General features: G+C 44.2%; 2 protein-coding genes across 2 annotated transcripts in view; one reads left to right on the top strand and one right to left on the bottom strand.

Annotated features, from left to right (window-relative positions):
• Nucleotides 1–22,516, bottom strand: part of TMIE (transmembrane inner ear) — a 38,364-nt gene that overhangs the window by 13,826 nt on the left and 2,022 nt on the right. Inside the window, exons 2-3 of the mRNA XM_015852985.2 lie at nt 14,980–15,701; nt 7,631–7,748 (exon numbers count right to left, since the gene is read on the bottom strand). Coding sequence (XP_015708471.1) covers nt 7,631–7,748; nt 14,980–15,078 — 217 coding nt within the window. The 5' untranslated portion in view covers nt 15,079–15,701. The remainder of the gene's footprint in view (nt 1–7,630; nt 7,749–14,979; nt 15,702–22,516) is intronic.
• Nucleotides 5,460–22,516, top strand: part of ALS2CL (ALS2 C-terminal like) — a 53,890-nt gene continuing 36,833 nt past the window's right edge. The window contains exon 1 of the mRNA XM_015852969.2: nt 5,460–5,694. The gene's annotated coding sequence lies outside the window, so the exon portion shown is untranslated. The remainder of the gene's footprint in view (nt 5,695–22,516) is intronic.

Below are 22,516 nucleotides of genomic sequence, written 5' to 3'. Positions count from 1 at the left end.
GGCTATTCTATGATTCTATGTTCTCCCCAGATCCCTTTAGCCTTATACTCTACCCTATGGCAATTCTTTCAAGGAAACCCTAGTACTCCAATTAACGTAATAACTTCTTAGTAAGCAAAGCTAGGAGTCAATGAACGAGGAGATCTGAGTCTTCAGACTCAGCAGTTGTATAAACGTAACACTAAGAAAATCGTGTGGAGCTCTGCAAAACGCCCCGAGGAGATGCTGACAGCATTGCCGAGAGGAGCTGGGGCTGCTCCAATGTTTGCTCAGCCATCAGGCTTAACTGCACCTCTGCACGTGATGTTTTCCTGGTGTCTGGAAATCAGGACCTGTCTGAACCATTAGATCACATCAGCTGACCTCTCTGCATGTCACAAGTTATTATGTTTAATTACTGCCTCAGTGCAATAACGCATGTTGGACTGAATCCCGCTTTCCTCTGGGGAGAGCTGTTAAAGTTGGAGAGTGTGGCAACACTTAGTCACCTTCCCTGCCACTTTTATTTCACTAATTCTCATTTGAATTGACCTCGGTTTAATTTCCGGACTCTGCTCTTGCTTTATCCAGGAGACTAAAATAGTTTTTTAATGCCTTTATACCTTCTGAAGTCCTTCAGTGTTGCAAGCGGCTTCTTGATCTTCCTGACGAGCCAAACTCAGTGCTTGGAGAAGCTCCTGTTAGAAGATCCTTCTCCAGGTGAGAGGTTTGGCTTTTTTCTTCCTTGCACACCCTTGTTTTTTATCAGCATTACAGAAGAGCATGGACCTTACCAGGACAGCAGCCAGAGGTGCAAACACCTTCCTTGCCTCTTGCTCATGTATGCATACAGATAATTCCTTACTTAAGTATCACCCTGAACTTTTTGCATCGCCCTTGTAATAATTATCAAGTTTTACTAATTATTATACAGTCACTGGATCCTATATATTCTGTAGAGATGTGCATATATTCCTTAAAGTTCAGGAACTTCTGTCTGTATTAATTCATTACTCCCTGTATAGCTCCTTCCACTCTTTTTCTGAGATATAGTCAAGGATGACAGCTTCAATAGCAGCTGGTTAGTATTTATTTTGAGATCATGGATGAAAAATATAGGTTAGGGTTGGACACTCCACCAGAATGAGTGTTTCCTTGCAGAATTTTGCTCTGTCAAAGGAATGTGTGTGGGGGGGGGATGCAAGCTACGCATCATCAGGAACTTCATGGAACATCCCTGCAGATTCAAGCAGGGTACCTAGAATAGATGATGTTGAAGACCATCTCATCTTTCTGTAGACATCTAAAACTCTTGTTCTGTCATCTGGTTGCTCTGGATGCCTACTCTGAAATCGTCTCTTGATAGGTGAGATGAATCCTAGCAGTTAAATTCCCATTAGATGTTTTAGTTGGCAATCTGAGTTGTTAATTAACACAAGCCCTAATTAGTTAAAGCTGCTTATAGTTTCTGTATCTTTTTTGATGTCATTTACACTGTAGTTCCAGAGAGTAAGGTTGATCTTTCTCCAACAATTTCCCCACCACCCCATTTTGAGCAGGGTTGGGATTTACCACTGCAGGAATGAGACGTGGGATTGAACACTCCCCATTGCTACCATTCAAGGAGCAACCAACACTGTATCTGGGTGAGGCAAGGTCAAAGGATGATTCTTTTGTCTACTAAGGCAAAATACATCTTTTCAAGTACTGCCCCAATACTGATACCCAGTTTTGGTTGACTTGGGCAGATAAAAAAAGAGACTGGTATCTAATCTCTGCTTGCAGACTTGTCTATTGCCAGGCGTTGTAGAATCATTAAGATTGGAAAAGACCTCTACCTCTTACCGAGTCCAACCCCCACTATGCCCACTGACCACATTCCTCAGTCCCACATCTTCATAGTTTTCAGACACCTCCAGGGACAGTAAACTCAGCACCATCCTGGGCAGCCTGTGCCAATGCATTACCACTCTTTCGAAGCAGAAATTTTTCATAATACTCAACATCATGTAGTCCTACGAACACATAGATTAATTGCAAGAAACATATAGCTGTTATTTCTATTCAGTTACACCAGCTAAGAACCAGGGATTTGGGTTGTTATTTGCGTCACTCTGAGAATCTACAATATCTTTATTGATTTTAAGGCTGGTGCTCGTATGATTCTTCATGAGATACTGCCATGTGCCTCTTCACTGGGTAGAGTAAATGCCCAGTGTGGGCTTTGGGCATGAACACATGAAGAGCAAATGGGAAATAGAATTGTAATGGTCTGTTGAAATAACAATAGTAATAATACATCAGGATTTGAAGGGCTAATCAAGTAGCAAATGGAGTTTGCCCAGGAAAAAGCAAATCAACCTTTGGCTTTCAGCTCCATAAAGCACACACAAGTGATACTTGGCTGGTGCAGATATCACCTTGTGCACTGTGCATTGCAGCAGTACAGCGTCTTTCAGTCCTGATCTGTGTACACAAGTATGTGTCAATGTGCACAACAACAGAAGATGAAATTAACATTATTGAATAAAACAAGAACTGTGTAGGACTCGATCTCTGGAGGCTCCTTGCAAGCCCTACAATTCTGTGATTCTGGGGTTTATCATCAAGACAGGATATCTACTTGTTAGTCATTGGAGTATATAAAAAGTGCTTCTGCCTTTGTAGAAGACTGAATTCCTCTTAAGCACTCCCTTTTTGTGTTTGGCATGAGCTAGACATGCTATAGCATTATAAAGCTTGGGACTGCTTTGTAGGCACATACGCTCTACAACTCTAAAACAGAAGGAAATGTTTCACACACAAGTTTTCCATGCAACAGCTGGGGCTGAGGGCAATAAGGATGTCAAAAGGTTGTCCCATGTAAGAGCCCTTTCTTACACCAAGTAGTTTTCTGTGGGAGGAACAATACTGTCTCTTAGCATCCACCTCTACCACAGCGCCTCAATGAGTGTGTCTCATACCCTGCTAGTGATGCAGCGTTTGTAGATAAATGGCTAAAAAAGCACCATCTGAAGCATCCCTGATCCATCCTAAATTGTCTATGCCTTGCTGGAAATGTTGCACATTAATGGAAACATCTGGACAGTTTCGCTATCCCAAAAGTAATAGTTGTTTAATGGTGTAAATCTTTTGCCTGGCATTTGTACTTCATCACCCAGAGCAAGCTGGTAAATAAAGCCTCTAATGCTTCCAATTAAACTGTGTTCTGTTAATTGCATTCAAGATGTTTAACAGCTTTGTTGATGCTTGTTAAATAATACTTCATTACTGGGGACATGTTTTGTTCAATGTGAGCCTGCCTTGTGCTCTTACACTATTTTATATTCCTCTTGGACTATTGGCAGGTTCAGGGTAAGAAAAAGGTAAGAAAAGCTTTGCATTTTGTATTCCCATCAATGCACCTGATGGCAGACCAGATTCTCAGATTAGAGGAGGATCGACTCATAAACATGAGGGCTCTCTGTTAACATTTGATTGGCATAGGTGAGAATGGGGTAGATAGCACCACTGGTAGGACACAAGGGTAGGGGAAAACATATGGGAACTGAACCTCCAACTTCTGCAATCAGCTTCTGGTTTAGCCCACTACTTTGTCACTCTGAGTTAAGGTAAGACTTATTTCTTAGTAACAGCAGACCTGCTATGGATTTTAATTGGGATGTTCTTACTGTGTGGCAGGTTGATCATTAAGGTTCCTTCCAACCTGAACTATTGTATATGTAGTGATCAAACCTGTTCCTGTGGCTCCAGAGCTGTTCTGGAACTACTAAACCAGCAGCCCTGAATAATATCAGTTAATTAAGATCCTCCTACTCATAAGTACAAAGTGGTCTAATGTGCAGTGCCAGCTTAGCTCAGCAGCTCTTTGGCATGATAAGTAAGTGCAATCCAAACGCAGCTTGCTCTTGAGCTGAGCACAAGGCATGAATGTAGAATGCTGAAGCTGAGTGCAAGGCTCAAGACCGTGATTCTATGGATCTGGAATCTTGTAGTGGGGTGGACTGACAACCCTGCTGCCATCCCACTCCATAGGGAATCCAATATGGAATCCAGTGAGGAGAATAAACAGTCTACTGGCTTGTGGTTTATGGAACCAATGGAGAGCACACTGGGCAGGCTGATGGCTCTCCCAGGCATAGATAAAGACCACCTACTCCATCACAACATCCCATTTGGCAAAAGATAAGCCTGGAGGTGCTCAGCCATTGATCTTCATAGATGAAACAGACTATGCAAGAGATTCTGACTCAGTTCCATTGTATCAGAGAGATAGCATTGGGCCTCAGTTCCCTATTTACACCTTTCACAAAGGAAAAAAGAAAAAGAAAAGGAAAAGCAAGACACAGCAGTTAGATGATAATACTGAGTAAATCAAGTCATCCTGGTAGCAAATCCCATCTCAGTTGTGCACCATTGTCTTATCAAAGTCTCTCTGAGAAGCAGACACTGTTTCCTCTGCTAGATGCCCTTGCTTGACAGCAGTCTCCATTCTTATCAACCAGCATTCAGTTGTGCTGGGTGTGAGAAGGCTGCCCTGATAAGGTTTATAGGACACATCCTCAGAAGACTTGTGAACACAACGGTCTTGCTCTTCTTGATTAAAACATCCAAAGAAGAAGGTTTCCTTTAACCAAGGGCATAAATCTTGAGGGCTGAGAATAGGAGTGAGTTGACTGCTCTGTATATTAACTTAACTTTCTCTTTCTTTCCTTCCAGATTTTTCTCTAGTGTTTGCTTACTTTAAAAAATAGTATTTCTGATTATTTTAGTAAACGAGTAAGAGTTAAATAATGATTGAACAACGTATCCATCATTTTAGAGGGCATCCTAGCTGATTCACAGCACTCTCATAAATCGTATTATGACTTAGAAGATCTCAGTGACCTTGCTCTTTACAGTGATGCGTGTTAAAAATACAAGAAACTGCCCTTTCCTTTCATTACATAAGGAAATGTAAAAGGTTTTGGGCTTGGCCGTTTTTCTGCTTTTTCTTATGCGATAATGCCATCTTGTGGAAGTTGCTAAGAACAAGAGTTTGGTAATAGCAACTGGGTCGTGTATAAGCCCTGTTACTCAGCAGGAGTGAGCTTGTGGGGTGGGAGAACATGGGGTACTGCCATACTGATCTGGTGGGCTTCAAGGCTGCTGTTGGGGAGAAGATCTGCTCTGGTCCTAGGGATGTAGGTACCCTTAGCATGATATTTGGGCTGTATCTTTGAGTGTTCTCTTTCCACTTTAACCAAAAGGAATCCAGTTTGAGTGCTCCATGACCACTATGATTGGGGTTGGTAGGGACATTAGCTTCAAACACGTCTCAAATAACAAAGGAGGCACACCCTTAATGCCCTAAAGCACTGATAATGAGCTGAGACTGCAAGCCAATGGGATCATGCCCAGGCCCTGAAAAGCCCTGGGATGGGTGCTGTATTGTTCTTAGTGCTATGAGATTACTGTGCTCCCCTGCTCTGCCCGGGAAGGTGCTTCTGGGACCAGGAAAAGCTATTCTCTGGCTCTCCTTCCATTCGAAAAGAGGTTTATTCTCTAGTTCTGCAGACTGATACCGAGGAAGCACTCCAGCTCACTCATACAAAAACCTGTGCCTGCTCTTGAGAGCTGCAACTTGATTGGGTAAAGCTGGGGAATTACCACTGCTTCGGGGATCACGAAGCAAAGGAAGAGGAACATGTTGCTGGAGCGAGATGCAAGAAATGGGTGAGAATTGACTGTGGGATTCAGTTGAATTAATGTGGTTAAATTTGAACCTGCCTTGTTTTGATTTGGGTGACAGACTTTAATAGTTGCTTTCTTCACCTAATGATTGCTGTACTCATACAGTTGGCACAGTGCATAGCTTAAGCTGGCACAGTTGTACTCAATCTACTCTGCTCATAGAGAGAAGTGGATTCCTCAAACAAAAAGCCTGAGCTGGAGGTGTAGTACCATGAACTGTATCCCTTCTGTTGTGTCAAGTACTTAATCTATTTATTGCTATGAATCTTAGCAAGCCTAAACCATGCAATTTCCTTAGAAATACTTTCCCACTTCTCTAGTAATGTGTATCCATAGCAGTCTGACATAATGGATGTTTGCTTCTTCCTACAGTGGATTTTGAGTAATGAGTGAAAACTTGCTTGCCTTTTTTTTTTTAATACCATTTGACTCATGTGGTGTTTCTAGTAACCTTAAGTAACCTGGGATATATAAGCCAGTTTACTAACAAACAAGAAAGTAATCAGACCCAAGAGTGTAAATTTCCTTACAATATGATCTGCCTAAATCAAAGAAAGCAACCTAAAACAAACCCTTCTGCAAATATACTTGTGTTCTTAGTTTCCTGCTGTTAATTTGGATGTGTTTTTCACCTGGTGCATGGAGTCACCAGGATTAAATACTTGGTTATGTTTACTTTTCTCTGTAGAGGCTTTTGAGCTTGTTTGCCGAGGGTGTTGTGGCATGTGATGGATTAGGATAAGCATCATTGATTGAAAACAGGTAGCCTGTAGACTCTGGGTGCAGGGTGTGGTGCTCGTACTGATAGGGAAAACAAAAGAGAGGAAAATGCTTCTGGTTGCTTTGAAATTGTCTCTGGTTTAAGCCCTGTGGGAACATAATAGGAAGGCTATTGGGAAAGGGCTGCAACAGGATACCTACGGCAGCCAAAGAGGAGGCTGTGACAACAACAGAAGATCTAAGTGTGCCTAAGCCAATGTGTCTATGGAGGTGATATCACCTCTGGAGTAGGTAACTTGAGGCAACGTCTGAGCTGATGGGGTTTACATTCAGGAATGAGAAGGACAGGCTCTGGAGGTCTGGTTGTTCAGACCTAAGGCAGATCCAAGGGAATTATAGATGAGGCAGTGTAATTTCATTTTACAGAATGGTTGAATTTGGAAGGGATCTCCAGAGGGCATCTAGTCCAAACCAAAGCTGGATGAAGACATTCAAGTGGGGGATCAGCTATAGCCAAAACAGATCCTTAAAGTGTATTAGGAGAGTTCTTGATCACATTGCAGTTGCTGGTTGTGAGCAAGTGGTGTCTTGATAACTGGATTCCCAAAGGACTTTTTTAGGTCTTGAAAGCCTTGCTAAAATCAAGTGAGGAGTCATGGCACTCAGAATAACAGCCAGGCACTCTAATGACAGATCTATTTGTGCCCACAGACCTCTTGTGTGGAGCCAGGAGCTGGACTCAGAGATCCTTATGGGTTCCTTCTAACTTGGGATATTTAATGATTCTATATATGGCCTGTGTGGATTGTGTGACAGGGCAGGACTTTTGCCAAATAATTTGATAGGGCAAGAGTATGGCTGAAAGATGCAACTGAGCCTGAATGCGGTACTGCAGCTGACACAGTCCCATCTATGGAGCAATCCCATAGTCTCTATTCTGCTCTGAAATGCCGCTAGCTAAGGTCAGTGTGTTATAGGATGGAGCCATTGTTGCCAATCTGTGGTTCCTTCAAAGACTCCACCTGCCCCTCTTTTCTACTTAACAAAAACACACAGTGATGCCACTGAAGGCACCAGAGAGCCTCAGCCTCAGGTTTCTGAGGCCACTGGGTCTGTAGTCCTTCTTGAATCGGGTCAGGCACAGATCCTACCAGAGGTGGGAGCTGTGGTTGGTGCAAGGCAGAGAATTACAACTTACTGACTGCCAGGACAAAGATGGCAAAGATACCAATCACCTGCCAGAGGCGCAGCCCCCAGATCACCACCGTCTCAGAAGTGACAGGATCCGGTTTCTTTTTTGGGGGTTCTGTGGTGGCCTGGGAAAGAGAGATGGGGGAAGGGGGGAAGAAAAAGGTGGTTTAGGATTAATCATAGAATCATGGAATCCTTAAAGTTAAAAGGACCTTAAAGGACCTCTAAAGGCCTTTAGTCCAACTGCCCTACATTGAACAGGGATACCACAGCTAGATCAGGTTTTCCAGGGCCTTGACCAGTCTCATCTTGAAAGTCTCCAGGGAAGGGTCATCAACTACATTTCTGGGCAACCTGTTGCAGTGCCTCACCACCCTCACTGTAAAAGACTTTTTTCCTTGTATCTAAATGATCATCTAGATGAAAAAGGAAATAACAGAAGAACTAAATGTCAAGGAATAAAAGGAACTGGCTGTTCCTTCAAGATGCAACACAAACACCAAGGCAGGCTTTTCATCAGCAAGACCTCCATCCCACCACCTATGAACAAATGCTGTGGGACAGGTCTGGGGTGGCAGCTGGGTTGAGTTGAGAACTAAGACAAACAGATGAACCTGTAGAGATGGAGCAAATCCACGGCCAGGCACAGGCAAGGACCAAGAACTAGAGCTGAGGGTTGAAGTAGTTCCCATGGGCTGTAGCTCAGCCCTCATGTTTTTTCTCACTTGGCCCCAGCAGCCAGACCTCTAGGTGTGGGATACTCTCAAAGCCTGGAGAGTATATTGCTCCTGAGCAATGTCTTGCTCCCTGCAGTGCCCTTCCCTTCTCAGCCCATGAAAACGCTGTTAAAACAGCAGTAATGGATACTAGAGAGCTGGAGCTGCTCTCCAATTACTCACCTATTTGTGCAATACAAATCATAATTTAGACTATTCCTAATGAAGGCTGCTTCCCATTCAAGTCTGGAGTGCTTTGGCTCCCATGGGATCCTATTGAGAGCCCATTTGTGGTGGTAGGACTGCTGCATTTCCAAGGTACTTTAGTTACTCAGCACCACGTGGCCTTACTCTTGTGCTGGGGCTGGACATGGAGCATTCAGTGCTCAATATCCAGAATTGCTGCAGCTAAATGTAGGGAGAAAGAAAATCTGACCCGTGGTATGGTCTTGTAAGGATATCTGAAACCAAAGGTAAAAGTCTGTGACAGTCACTGCTGAAAGACATCTGTTTTCAACTATAGGAGTTCTTCAGAGACTTTGCAAACCCTTTATGGGATGCCCTTTGGGTAGCCTTAACCTGAATCAAAGATGCTCATTTTATGTGAAGCACTCAATGTGACTTCACCCTCTCAGGAACTGCAGCTCTCCAAAGGATGGGTCTTTCATAGGTGAAACACAGAGTAGGGGATATTTTGATGATTAGAGGCTCTTCAGTTTAAATACTGAAGGAAGAGCAAACTGCTGGATGAGAAAACAGCTGCATGACTTTTTGGGGTGGGATAGAGATTTAAGTACGCAGAAAGACGCATGGTCTAACCATCAGTAGCATCTGCCACCAATTTATTTCCAGTTTTGGAGGTAGTTGTGGACAAGGAGCATATCTTTAAACAAGACTGAATGTGCATTTCAGGGAAATACAAAGTTGAAGATCTTCACTACTTTCCTTGGTTTCACAGAAGCTCTTGATGTAAACCAGCACATAAAGTAGCAAAATGTGTTGAGTGTTTTAGACAAAGTTCAAGGGGGAAAAGAGCATAAAGCAAGACTACTGCTTAGTCTTGACCATTCATGCAGGTGTTTAATCACATTCTTTACTGTGTCCTTAGAATATACATTAAGGGCTGAAATATGCAATGAAATTACTGTAGCATACTGATCAAGCTACTGCAGCTTAATAAACCATTGCTCATTTGTGGCAACTACCTTTGTGCATGTAATGGGACTCGGTGACAGAGGGCTGAGTCTGCATTGCTACACCTCTTGACTGGAAAAGCTTTCCAAACTCCTAAGTGGATGGAAAGTATACTGGCCCATACTTAAACCTCTTGGCTTTTGGACATGGTAAATACAGTGAGCAAGAGGAAAAATATCTTAATAAGAACAATTCTTAGTAGCTGTAGGAAAGTGGAGATGTTGACTTGTTCTTGGCAATAAGTGTCAAGATTTGGAGTTCCTGGTATGTGCTTGGCAATAACTGCCAAGATAAAAGACTGATTGGATCAGAGGCAAAAGGCAAAGATATAAGGAGTTAAAGCAAAGGAGAGATGAAATTGTGAAGCAAAGCAATTCTTACAGAGCTCCAAAAGGGGAAGCCAACCAACCAAGACCTCATAGAAATGGTACTTAGAGCTTGTCAAGACTGAACTCATGCCCTTGGTCACAAGTGTGGTCCAGAGGTGGAAGATGTACAGGTAGATGAAGAGATTGTAATTAGAATGATGAATAACAGTGTTGCTTTATCTGTGCAAGAAGGCTGCCACGCATTACAGATTCCAGAAGACTGGAGTCAGTTGAAAAAACTTCTGCAAGAGATATTAAGCTTGGTCAATATCTGCAGGAGGGTGATAGAAGATACAGGGGAAAGGCAGCATTAGCAATACTCAAGTAATAATGGAACAAGGAAAGTTTTGGGGGGCAAGTAGATGAGCAAATATTTACATGATCTTTTTAATATATATTGGGGGTTAGCCTCACTGCAGTGTTCCTGCTATGCAGGTGGCTGGACACTGTCTCCAGGAATATGGAAGCTCCTACCCAGCACCAATTATGAATATTAAGCCAATGACAGACTGCTAGTTTTGGCCTTCCTGGCAGGACAGTAGAGTAACCCCTCAGACTCTTGACTGCATTGACTGTGTCTCCTATGGAAACTGAGGCACTCAAGTCACTTTGTAATCACAGAATCATAGAACAGCTTGGGTTGGAAAGGACCTTAATGATCATCGAGTTCCAACCTCCTGCCATGGGCAGGTTGCTACTACCAGGTTGTGCTGCTCAGTGCCCCAGCCAACCTGACCTTGAGCATCTCCAGGGACAGGGCAGCCACAACATCTCTGGGCAGCAGTCCCAGCACCTCACCACCTTCAGAGTAAAGAATTTCTTCCTAACTTTTAACTTAATTTTCTCTTCATTTAAAGCTTTTCATCCTTGTCCTGTTGCTATCTGCCCATGTAAAAAGTTGCCACCTCTCCTGCTTGTAAACTCTCTTCAGAGTTATCGGAAGGCTGCAATGAAGTCTTCCAATAGATGCCATTAGTAATGTATATTTCTGTCTTAACCTTCAGTCTAGGTCTCTCTAAAGTAAAAGCCTCTGCTTTTAGTTATGCATGGTACAAATAATTAAGTTCAAGCTGGCTGTTCTGGAGTTACTTTATGGCCAAGAGAAAGTGGCACTTACATAGAGTTATTCACCTCACTGAGGTGAATTTGCATTGCGTGCAAGCATTGCTTTCACAGCTCCTCCAAGTGCCCAGCAAAGGGTGGGAAGAGGCAGAAACCACTCCATGAGAAGCAGGAGCTGAGCTGACATTGGACTTTTGGGGCTGTAAAACATCTACGAGCCCCAAGTGCACTAAATCATTTCCAGGCGTGTTGCACGTTTAGGTCAGAACGGTTTGACATTGGTTCTTCCAACGAGAAGAATTTCCAGTTTGCTTTGTTTCTGATTCATTTCAAGCAGAGAAACTGTCAGTGGTGATTGGAGCTGGGGCAGGGTAAGCAGCCAGCAAAGGTATCAGCCCCTGTGGAAAGGAGATAGCTGCTGGAAACAGGAGCTCTACTTGCTTAATATGTTGGTGTATTCAGAGTTGGGGAAAAAAGATTGACTGTAATGATTTGACTGTGATAGATGATAAATCTGGTATTTGCCATTAGATTACAGTTTAGGCTTGTAGTTGCGCTGGTTGTGAGGCTTGCTTGCAGCTCCTAGGCTGGCTGAAGGGAGCCCTCTCATGGTCTCAGCCCTCCAGCCTCCCTCATACCTGGACCAATTCATAGTCCTGTGAGCACCAATTAAGACTGAACCCTGATGCTTCTTTTCATCTGAGAATGGCAGCAATCACAGGGCCATCACTTTAGCATTGCTGTGGTGTTCAGGATTACTGTTAGCATAGACCATGCACTGATTCATATGCGCTCTACCTCTGCCAAGTAACTAGTCTGGCCTGTGAGCATGTTTGGTTCATGCTCTAAAGTTCACATGTTTTGGGATCTGGGAAGGCTCAGTAACTTTGCACCCTATGTGGCCTCCATCCCTCTCTCAGGTGGTTATGACAAAGAATTTTCTGGAAAAATAGCTTAGTAATTTACTATAATATTTTTATTTCAGCTGGCCTGAAACGTTTGTGTCTTCCTTAAAGATCCTTTTCTTAAAGCTAATGCTGTGCCTCCTGTGCCTTTCTTCCTGTACTACTATTTATCTATTTTTTTTCTTCTGCTGTAAGCTTTTGAATTAAACTATGCATTCACATGGGAAATCAACCTCAGGAGTCCACTCTGTAATTTTACCTGCATTTATTTCAGCTGTAATCACACCTCTGAGCATTGTTGTAGGTACTGCATACAGTCCCATCCATCGCATTTACTTATAGGTTACAAATGAGGGATACTGTCCCTCGAGTCCAATAATACATGGCTATGTACAATATAAATCGGAGCTTTTAATAAATATCCTTGGCCTACTATTGAATCTGTGCTACATCTTTTGCATGGAGTCCAAGCAAGAACACAGGGAGACCAGATACATAATTATTATTCTTGCCATATTACTAAAGAGAATGGGAAAGGACTTTGCTCTCCAAAATTCCCTGAAAGGAGGTGGTAGCAAGGTGGGTGCTGGCCTCTGCTCCCAGATAACAGCAATAGGATGAGAGGTGGCGGCCTCATGTTGTACCAGAGGAGAGACAAGATGTTCTTGGGGAAAAGCACCCAGCTCTGGCTTGAAGCATTGGTTTCAGCAAGATACCTTATAGGGATGCTCCTAGGGCACCAAATGGGCAGGTCTAGGACAGCCCATGGAGCTCATTCCAAATGTAGTTGGTCCAAGGGCAGTTTGCAGATCTTAACTTTTGCCTTGGATATAGATAAATAAATTATCAATGACAGAGAAAAGCTTCTTGTCAGTGCAATTAGATTGGATAATCAGAGGCTCTCATTGCCTTCTCTCTCTCAGTGGAAAATGCACACAGTTATGCACATTTAGAAACACTTGGACATCACTAACCAAGAGCATCTTGTTTCTTCACTCCACCTTATTATGGATTTGCTTGCTTTTCTTTTGGGCTCACTGTTATGCTCTGATATCCACTCCCTTTGCCCTTCTCTGTTTTCTCCGACAGGCTGGCTTAGCACAAATTGAATTATTCACAATAACCACATTGTGTAAATTATTTGAAGTAGAAAACAAAACAAAAAAAGCCCTGCAGAGCTTTAGAGCTGCCTGTAATTCATCTGCCTTAAGTCTGATTGAGCTGTAGATGCCCCTGTTTGCTGCAGGGATTTGGACTAGGTGGTCTCTAAGGGTCCTTTCCAACTCATATGGTTCTATGATTCTATGAAATACAAAATCTGGCTTGTCATCTAATCACATTTTTTGGTATCTGGTAATTAACCTGCTGAGCAGCTTGAGTTTCCAGATGAGATTTGCTGTCTCCAACATGATATAAGAAACGGATGTGTTTCCAAGAGTCTGGTGTAAATAAGACAGATCAGAAAGTCACACCTGTTTTATAGCCACCTGCCTAATTTTGACATTTATCCTTGCTCTGCTTTGCCATAAATACAAAGCCTGCAAAGTGTAAGTCTGTGAAATATCTATCTTCAAACAGAAAGCATCAGGCTGCTTATTCAGGTGATTGTCTGAGCACTGGAAATGGCAAGAAAGGTTGAAAAGAATAATAATTATTATCTTTTTGGTGAGGTGAAAGCTGGGTCTGCACAGTGACTCAGCTTCAGTGAAGCGTGCTTTGTCAAATGTGCACCGTAAGAGAAAGTTCTGCCTGGGTTGTCACCTTGAGAGCTGCTGTAGGTGAACAGATTGGGAAAAGCAGTGTGTATGCATTTTCCAAATGAGCTTTCAGGTTTTGGTTTGGCTTGCTGGGGATGTTATACCATGGTCAGATCGGATGAGTTTGGTAGAGCCATTTGAACATACCGTATTGAGTAACTTTAGATTGAGACATAGTTGAGACAGAAGATGGGGCAGGGATATGAACTCAGCACAGCTTTTGTTGCCTCTGATGCACTGGTGGAAAACTGTTCAAATGTGCAGACTAAAGGCTGCAGAGATTGGACCCAGCTTGATGTGAGAGGCAGAACAGGTAGGGATGCTGAGATCTAACATGATGAAACTATATTTTCTTCTTCTAGACCATTAGAACTCTTAATGCAGACACGGCTGCACCAGCATGGCATGGCCATTTGAGCAGCATAGCCAAAATCAGAAACATGAGCAAAGTGAGCTCTGCTGTAAGAACGTGCTGATGATGCTCATCAGCACCAGAGTGCTGGGGCTCTGAACTCAGACTCCTCTAACATGGCTCAGGCTTTTAGTTAGCAAAACAGATGAAGAAATTGAAAACAACTCCAATTTTGGCAGCTGTAATTTTTGGGGGTTCTCTTGCTTCTTGAAATACAAGCAATTAAGTTGTAGATGCTGTCACAGTGCAATCTGCTCTTCCCTCTTGTTTATTCCTAGACTTGCTGGATGGCCAAATGAGCTATGGGTGGGGTGCATCACTTCCAAAGCTGTTGAACTAGAGGAAATGAGGGAAGGCAGAGGGACAAACATGCAGCACAACCACTTAACCTGAACAGGTGGTTCTACAGATAGGATCGCCTGGGTCAAACCTGGTCCTTGCTCCTTCCCTGAGTGCCTAACATGGGGCACTTGTTGACATGCTGACAGGCAACATGGGGCTGGAAGAGCTGTACTGTGAGTTTTCATGCTGTCTCAGTCCACCTTTGGGGATTAAAAGAGCATTGAGTACCACCTGTGCCTGACCATCATGCCCTGCCCAGGGAGGTGGTGAAGTCATTGTCCCTGGAAGTGTTTAAGAACTGTGAAGATGTGGCACTGAGGGACACAGTTGGCATAGTGGGGTGGCTTGGGGTTGGATTAGATAATCACTGTGGTCTTTTCCATGCTTAATGAATCCATGATTCTATGATCATCAGCTGCTGGCGCTTTAAAAGCAGCTCCTTTACTGGGCTGGGCCTGCAGAAAGCAACAAGCACTGCCTGAAGGAGCCTCTATCTCCTTAAAGCCACCTTAAATTCCCCACTTTCCACCCTTGCATGGGAAAAACAGGACTCCTGGCCACCCCCCAAGCCCCCAACCCACAAAGCTTGTTGCTCCTTACCTCAATTAACTGTGCCACGGCCGCTCTGGAGCACGACAAGAAGAGGGGGGAAGTCCTCATCCAGAAGAGAGGATGCTGCAAGGGTGGATCCCACGCCATCTTCTCTACCCGGAATAATCTGACTTGTTCTGTGCTGTAGCCCAAAGCAGGAGAGGTGATGAATGACTGAGCTGGCTGTCAGCAGCATGCAGCAGTTAGCAGTAGACGTTGCGTGCTGTCCTGGCCCTTCGTTACTGCCTTCCTGCTAACCCAGCAGCCACAGAGTCGATGCTGAGAGTCATTAATTAATTAGATTGGTGTCACTTACAGAGTGCTCTGCTGCTTCTCCAGCTGGGCTTCGTAGAGAGGGATGCAGGGAGTGAAGTAGCGCTCAGAGCTCCTGCTGTTCCTCACAAGGAAAGCAGTCCTCTCATTGAAACTGTGGCTTTTTTTCCTTCTTTACAGCTGCCTGACTGATTCCAGCTCTCCTGCTCTTGTTTTCTTCCCTGAGAGAAGTCTCTTCCCCTAATGAAATAGGGCTGTAAGCCAAACTGATGCATCACCAGCATCATAGCAACCCTATGCAAGCAGAGTCCAGTGTTACTGGAGATGAGCATTTGATGTCTCTGGATTTTAAAAGCATCTTTCATCCCTGGAGGATCTTGTGGGGATGTGCTGCTGCAGTTTGCAGCTTCATCTCATCCTTAAGTCTTTAGGGAGTGGATGGCAACTGGGAAGAACATCTGCATAGATTAGATATTAGGAAAAAAAATAGATTATTAGGAATTAATTATTTACTGCAAGGATGTCACCATCCTTGCCCAATGTCATCACACACTGGACAGATTGTCCTTTGAGACTGTGGATGCCTCCTCCCTGGAAGCATTCAAAGCCAGGCTGGATGGGGCTATGAGCAACATGGTCTAGAGGGAGATGTCTCTGCCTATAGCAGAGGGTTGAAACTGGATGATTTGAAAAGGTCTCTTGCAACCCAAACCATTCCATGATACTGTGCATAGTAGGCAGTAGGAGCTAAAGCTGAAGGGCTCAACGTGTTTATCTGGGCGAGATGGAAAAGGAAAGCACAGATTTGATGGAGTGTAGGGCTCTGAGCTGGGCTGTCCTCCTGTCTTTGGCCAAGGACTGAAAAAGAAGAGGAGGATGAGAGTGACTGGATGACACTGGTTAAGATGCTTTACTAGATTAAAGTCTTAGCATACAGAGCCCAAATGAATGCACTGAGCATGTTCTGTTCACTTAGAGAAATGTGGTTTAGTAGGCATGGTGATGATGGGTCAATAGTTGGACTTTATGTTCTCGGTGGAGGTCTTTTCCAACCTGTGATTGTGAGGATGGGGCCTTGATGATCTTAAAGGTCTTTTCTACCCTTAATGATTTTATGAATCTTATGGACTTTACAGCTGTAGCTTTCTTGTTTCAGAGGAAGAATTGAGTGCTGGACTAGGAATACGTCCCTCCTCTCTGGTCACTTCTGCTACTGTATTGTAGCCCTATTTGGATTAAGCACAATTTCAGGAGAAATAGCTAAACAGAAAATGAATATTTTATAAGCTTAAATAGGTAGGCAAGCTTTAAGGCATTATTGATTGAATTATGAAGACTGGAGGAGAGTGGAAAGATGATGGAGTGCTTATCACGTTGGAGGAAGAGCAGTAGTTTGTTTCTCTGTTGCATTTGTACACTTGTACAGTGAATGCTCACTGCTGTGTTGCCACCCATGAGATGATGGAAAATTGTGTTCTTTGAAAATTGATGTAAGGATAGGGCATGGTGGAAAGGGGAGGCAGGGTGCTGTGTTACTGGCCTTGTCAGCAACAGATGGTGGCAGCATTGAGGCAGAAAATTATGCATCTGTCACAGAAGGTGTACAGCTTGGTTCTCCCTGATCCTATGAAAATCCCATCTGGGGCTCTGAGATCCCAAACAATGGTTCACTGAGCTGATTTCAGTGGTGGTTGTTATAGTTTTTAACCTTGATTTTTGTTAGGAAATTGGGTTTTTGGGCAGGATATTTCACCTGCTCCTTTCTTACCTTTTACTGCTTTACCTTCTGTCCACTGGCTTTCTAAAGCCTTGTTGCTGGTGTTTTAATTCAGTTGAAATTGGCCAAGGGATAAAGGTCAGGGAGATGCTGAATTTCTGTGTAATTGAATTAAGAATTTGATGTTGGATAAAAGCTTACTAGCTATCCTCCCTGTGGAAAGAGGAAGGATGAGATGAGGTTAATTCTTGCTTGACTTTGGCAGGCAAGGAGTCATTCAAAGAGTAACCTCATAAGGTTCTACAAGGACAAGTGTGGAGTCATAGAATCACTGAGGCTGGAAAAGACCTCTGGTCCCAATGTCAGCCTATCCCCACCATTCCCACTGTCCATGTTCCTCAGTGCCTCATCTCCATGGTTCTTGTTCTAGAGGTAGAGATGCCATTGCTTTCACAGGCAGCCTGTGTCAGGGCCTGGTCACTCCTAACAAGATGTTTTTCCTAATATCCCACCTGAACCTCCTCTGGCACAGCTTAAAGCCATTACATCTCATTTTGTCCTACGCTTGGGGAAGAATAACCACATGCATCATTACGGGTTGGGAGCTGAGCTGTTGGAAAGGAGAAAGACATGGGTCAACAGGCTGACCATGGGCCAGATTGTGCTCTTGTGGCCAAAAAGGCCAACGAAATCCTGGGGTGCCTTGAAATAAGTGTGGTCAGCAGGGTGAGGAATGATCTCCTCCCCTTCTACTATGTCTTAGGAAGGCAAATCTGGAGCACTGGGTCTAGTTCCAGCTTCTTCCTTTGAGACAACTGGAAAACACCTTCAGCAGGTCATAGCGGAATCTCCTGTTGGGATTTTATCCTTGTTAGACATGCCATCTTGCTAATCATCAGGATGCTGGTGTTGCTGTACCATAGTGCTGTTTTGGAGAATGTAGCAGCCCTGAACCGTGCAATTTTACTCTGTGATGCAGTCAAACCACTGCAAGTGGATGGAGATATGGCTCCTGCTTCCTCATCTTCTTCTTTACCCTGGGGCTTCCTCACTGCCTGCCTGCTTTTGGGCTTATGGACAAAGAGCCATAGGAGATTCAAGGTCAGGTGTCCCTGGAAAATGCCCTATACTTGTAAGTAGAAAGCAGGGCAGTGAGACTTCTTGCTTCTTTCTAGCTTTGATTTACCATGGAAATAGGATTTCTTAACAAGAGGTTTCTAATGCAAACACATTTGCGTTGGGCATCTGGCTTGCTAAAATTGTTTGCAGGCACCGTTGATGGAAGTCTGAGAAACTGGGTCTCCTGCCTAAGCATGGGATCATCCCTGCCCACCCACCCCTCCAAATACCCCATGCTCTCGAGCATTACTCCCAAGCTTTATTTGTTCTCTTGTTCTTCTCATAGCAGTGAGATTCAAAGCCCACACGCTTCCTTGTAATCTCTTCTCTCAGACTTCCAAGTACAGCAGCCCGTGCTCCCAGTTCCTCATTGCTCTCCAATACAACCATGAGCAAAGAGAAGGCAGCCCTAGGGCACGGGAGGAACAGAGCTGCTTAAATACCTTCTGCTGCAGTTTAATCCCCTGTGCATGGCAAAATGCATTCCCCTTCATCTTTGCAGCTTCCCTGTGCATGTTTGAAGGTTACCCTCTGTCCCTGCAGGCTGTGGATAGGAAATCTCTTTTGCAGAAGTGCAGAGGCTGCAATCATTTCCACCCTGTTCCGTCACAGCTTGCTTGCCCTGAGTAACACAGGAGGGTGACGAGCTTCCCCATAGGGAAGCCAATGAACAACCCCAATGCCTACCAATGGGGAGCATCAGTCCCATCGCCCGTCTGTGACTGCCATTTCTCTTTAAATTCCCTAAAAGCCATTCGAGGGTTGAGTTGCTTGCTAAAATGTTAATTGCAGAGACATGCCAAGGGCTGGAAGCCTGCCAGGGGTTTCCATGTCTACCAAGAATGTTTTGCAGTGTTCTTTGGGAGAGAAACATTACTAACTTGTTTTTTGTTTGGTTTGTGTGTGCGTATGTGTATTTCCCCCCTTTTTTTCCCTTGCTTTTATTATGAGTACATTAAAACAGATAGAACGGGTACTGTTCATCGCTGGTTCTGCTTTCCACGCCTATGTCTGCGTGTCCCCAGCTGACAGCTCAGCCCATGGTAAGAGGGGATAGGATGAGGGGAAGTGGCTTCAAATGAATAGCAGAGAGGTTTAGATTGGCTATAAGAAAAGGTTTTTTTATGATAAGGACAGTGTAGCACTGGCACAGGTTGCCCAGAGAGGTGGTGGTACCCCATCCCTGGAAACAGTCAAGGTCAGGCTGGATGGGGCTCTGAGCACCTGATGGAGCTGTGGGTGTCCCTGTTCATTGATGGGGAATTTGGACTAGATGGCCTTTAAATGGCCCTTACAAATGTACCTATGAAAGGGGCTTTATGCTCAGGTAATGTTTGGGTGGGAGATGCTGTCGGAGTGGTCTCATGGGACAAGGTGGTCGTATTGCAAAGGGTTATTCTCTGTGCTGTGCTGAAGGTCAGTGAGCTGCAGTTTTGAAGCAGGGTTATGTTCAGTGAATGACAGTGTATCTCTAGCATTTATTGTTAGGGTATTTCACAGGGCTGGGATGCACTTTGTGGATGCATCCCCATTTAAGATACAGGACAATCTGAGGAGACTGAATTCAGCAAAATCTTTCCATCTCTGCCTCTGTGAAACAGGAATGCTGCCTGTTTCCTCACTGCATGGAGGCAAACATTCATTCACAAAGTCTACAGGGCATGTACCACAGAAGCAAGGTGTCATGGTGCCATTCACCTCAATGCTGTTGGACAAGCTGCCTTTGTTCCTCCAGCATCACATCTCTGTGCTGCTGGATTCATGTCGGTGGCGTGCCCTGTGGTTGTAGGTGGCATCAAGCCCAGTGGGGCAGGATGTGGCTGTCCCCGTGTGAAGGGAGAGGTCAAACCAGGTCTACGTGTGGTGTTGCGGTAAGAAGGAGGCCACAACTCTTGTGCAGCCACAGTGGGAAGGTCACCTCCTGGTCTGCTTGACCTCTTAGGACAGTTTCGTAGTGACTCATTGCTTTTACAGCAGAAGTGGTTTGCTGATGTGCTTATCTACACTGCTGTCCCAACAAGGGTTTGGAGAACTGGGAGGGATGGGAGTGTGGGGAAAACTGGGCTGAGGCTCGCCTCAGTTTTCTGATTTGCTCCTTCATGGCTTGCCCCTTGTCACCTGCTCCCACGCTGCATGTGTTTGCGTGTGGAGAAAGCCCTTCCCAGCCTCCCAGATGAAAAGGCGGTGTTATCAATTGTGACTGATAAAAGCCAGTTGGGTGATAAGCAGGGGGGGGATTGGTCTTGGCCTCAAGTCAGAAACATCCCATGCATTGAGAAAGAGCAGAAATCAATTAGATTTTCTGCGCCCTCCTTCTGCAAGGCCGTCGTATCTCTGTACCTATGCGTCTTTGCTCCTCTTTCATGTCTCCACGTGCCAGGTGCCTCTGGCTATTGGATTCCTCTGTTCCACCAGCTGAGTACATGAGGTAGAGCTTGCCAAGGAGTGGGAGGAAGGTCCCAGTATTGAAGCCAGTGTTGTGACACCCTGCTCAGGTTGTTTGGAAGAGCACAGATAAAAGTCACTGTTCTCTATAGCCAAGCATGGGATACCCCTGCACCACTCCCCAGCTGGGTAGTTGTACAGCCCAAAAGGACACAGCCAATGAGTAACTGTTTATCTCACCAATACCATTTCTCTGGCCTGACTCAGACAAATTGCATGTTATTTTAAGCCTGAAGTGTTGCTACTGCTCTTCTACAATGAAAGAGCAGTGTGTTTGGGTGTTTTGTTTTTTTTTTAAGTATTGTATGGTTTTCGGTAAACTTATCCATCCAACTAAATAATGACTGGAAGTCTCTCAGTTTCAAATGACTTTGCATAGAAGTAGTTCTGAACTGAAAGATGACATCCAGGTGCTGCACGGGTCTCTTTTTGTCTGTTTTCATGCTTTCTGCAGCTCTTATGTAATTGGGACTGGCTGCCAGAGGCCAGTGTTTGTTTTCCTCCTTAGCAAGAGGCCATAGTTGGACAAGCTACGACAGAGCAATAAATAGTTTTGAAGCACGAGTCAAGTTTCATTTCTGTAGTTAAATGGGCATTGTGGGTTTATTTAAAGAAAACTGGTTGGCTGGCGATATACTAAGTAGCTGCTCTATGGACTGGTATTTCTGATTTGTTTTGTTCTGTGGAACAAGATTTAGAGTAAACACATCAATCATGGGATATCATACCACACGATGTTACATGTGTACTTGAGCGTGTCTTTGGACATGATGAGTGGCTTGGTACAATTGGAGAAGTGCCCCTTGTCTTCTCAAAGTGTTTGCAAACTATCTGGGTCCTCCAGGATCCTGAGAGCCACGTAGCACCCTGACATTTGGAGGGCATTTACTGCAAGACAGACTGATATCTCAATTGACCCCTCTGCCCTGAGAGCAGAGGAAAGTAGCACAGACACATGGAGGGAGGTGCACTTTGACATGGTGACCATCACCCCCATGGCCATCTGGTTGTTCTGTCTTTGCAGGCTCATCTACAGTGCTGTGTGGGACAGGCTGAGGATGGGGACCAGTTGGTTCAGCTGATGATGAACAGTTTCAGCACCACCTCGTTGCAGGTGGTGTTTGTCCAACAGGCTAAAGAACTGGTACAGCTTGACTAACAGGCATTCTTGGGTACTTTTTGATCCTTGGATCACGACCAATGTTTAGTCCATTATGCTGATGGCCAACGTGCTCCTGTTTGTTTTTTGCCACTTACTAGCTCTTACCATGAAGAGAAACAGGTTGGTGAAAGGTTTCATTTAACCAAAGCAGCTTTCTGTCCAGGGCCTTGTTCATGCCTCAAGAATGGATGGCCATTCTTCTACTAGTTAAAGAACTAATAGTGAGTCCTAACTGGTGTTGGAACTTATGCTGTGTTAGTGGTGATAACTAAGTGAGACAGACTTGCTAGAAGTCATGTAAACAGCTGAGGAAATATCTGCTTAAGCAAAACTGAAATGAGTAGATTGTGCGTGCTTGTTAGGGATCAATTCTCTTGAGTCTTCAAGCATGGAGAGTCACTGTAAGATCAGTACCATGATGTTTGGTCTGAATCTGAGCTCTGCGTAGGAGGCACTGAGACCAGTGGTTATAGGAAGGTGTTATAGCCTCTTAACTCTTTCTAGAGCTTTTCTCTGGAAAGAAATAAGTATGGTAAGGAAATAATCTCAATGTAGATTGTGATTTATTTATTTATTTATCTAATAACCTTTCCATGCCTTCACTTATACTTGCTCTGTGCTGGTTCTGCTCCTGGCCACTTTAGTTGCAGTCCATCCCTGATCTTGTCTTATCATCAGCTTCATCTCTAGTGGAGAGTACAGAAGTACAGACAATAGTTTGCAGTGTACAGTACTTGGAATTTGCTACTGTGCATGCTGATGACTAGAGAATTTCTAGAAGTGATTGGTTTCTATACCTTTTTACTAGTGAATCAGAATCACAGAATTAT

This window comes from Coturnix japonica, chromosome 2 (genome assembly GCF_001577835.2).
Source record: "Coturnix japonica isolate 7356 chromosome 2, Coturnix japonica 2.1, whole genome shotgun sequence".
NCBI lineage: Eukaryota > Metazoa > Chordata > Aves > Galliformes > Phasianidae > Coturnix > Coturnix japonica.
Note: the sequence above shows the minus strand (reverse complement) of the source record. Positions and strands in the feature narration are given on the sequence as shown.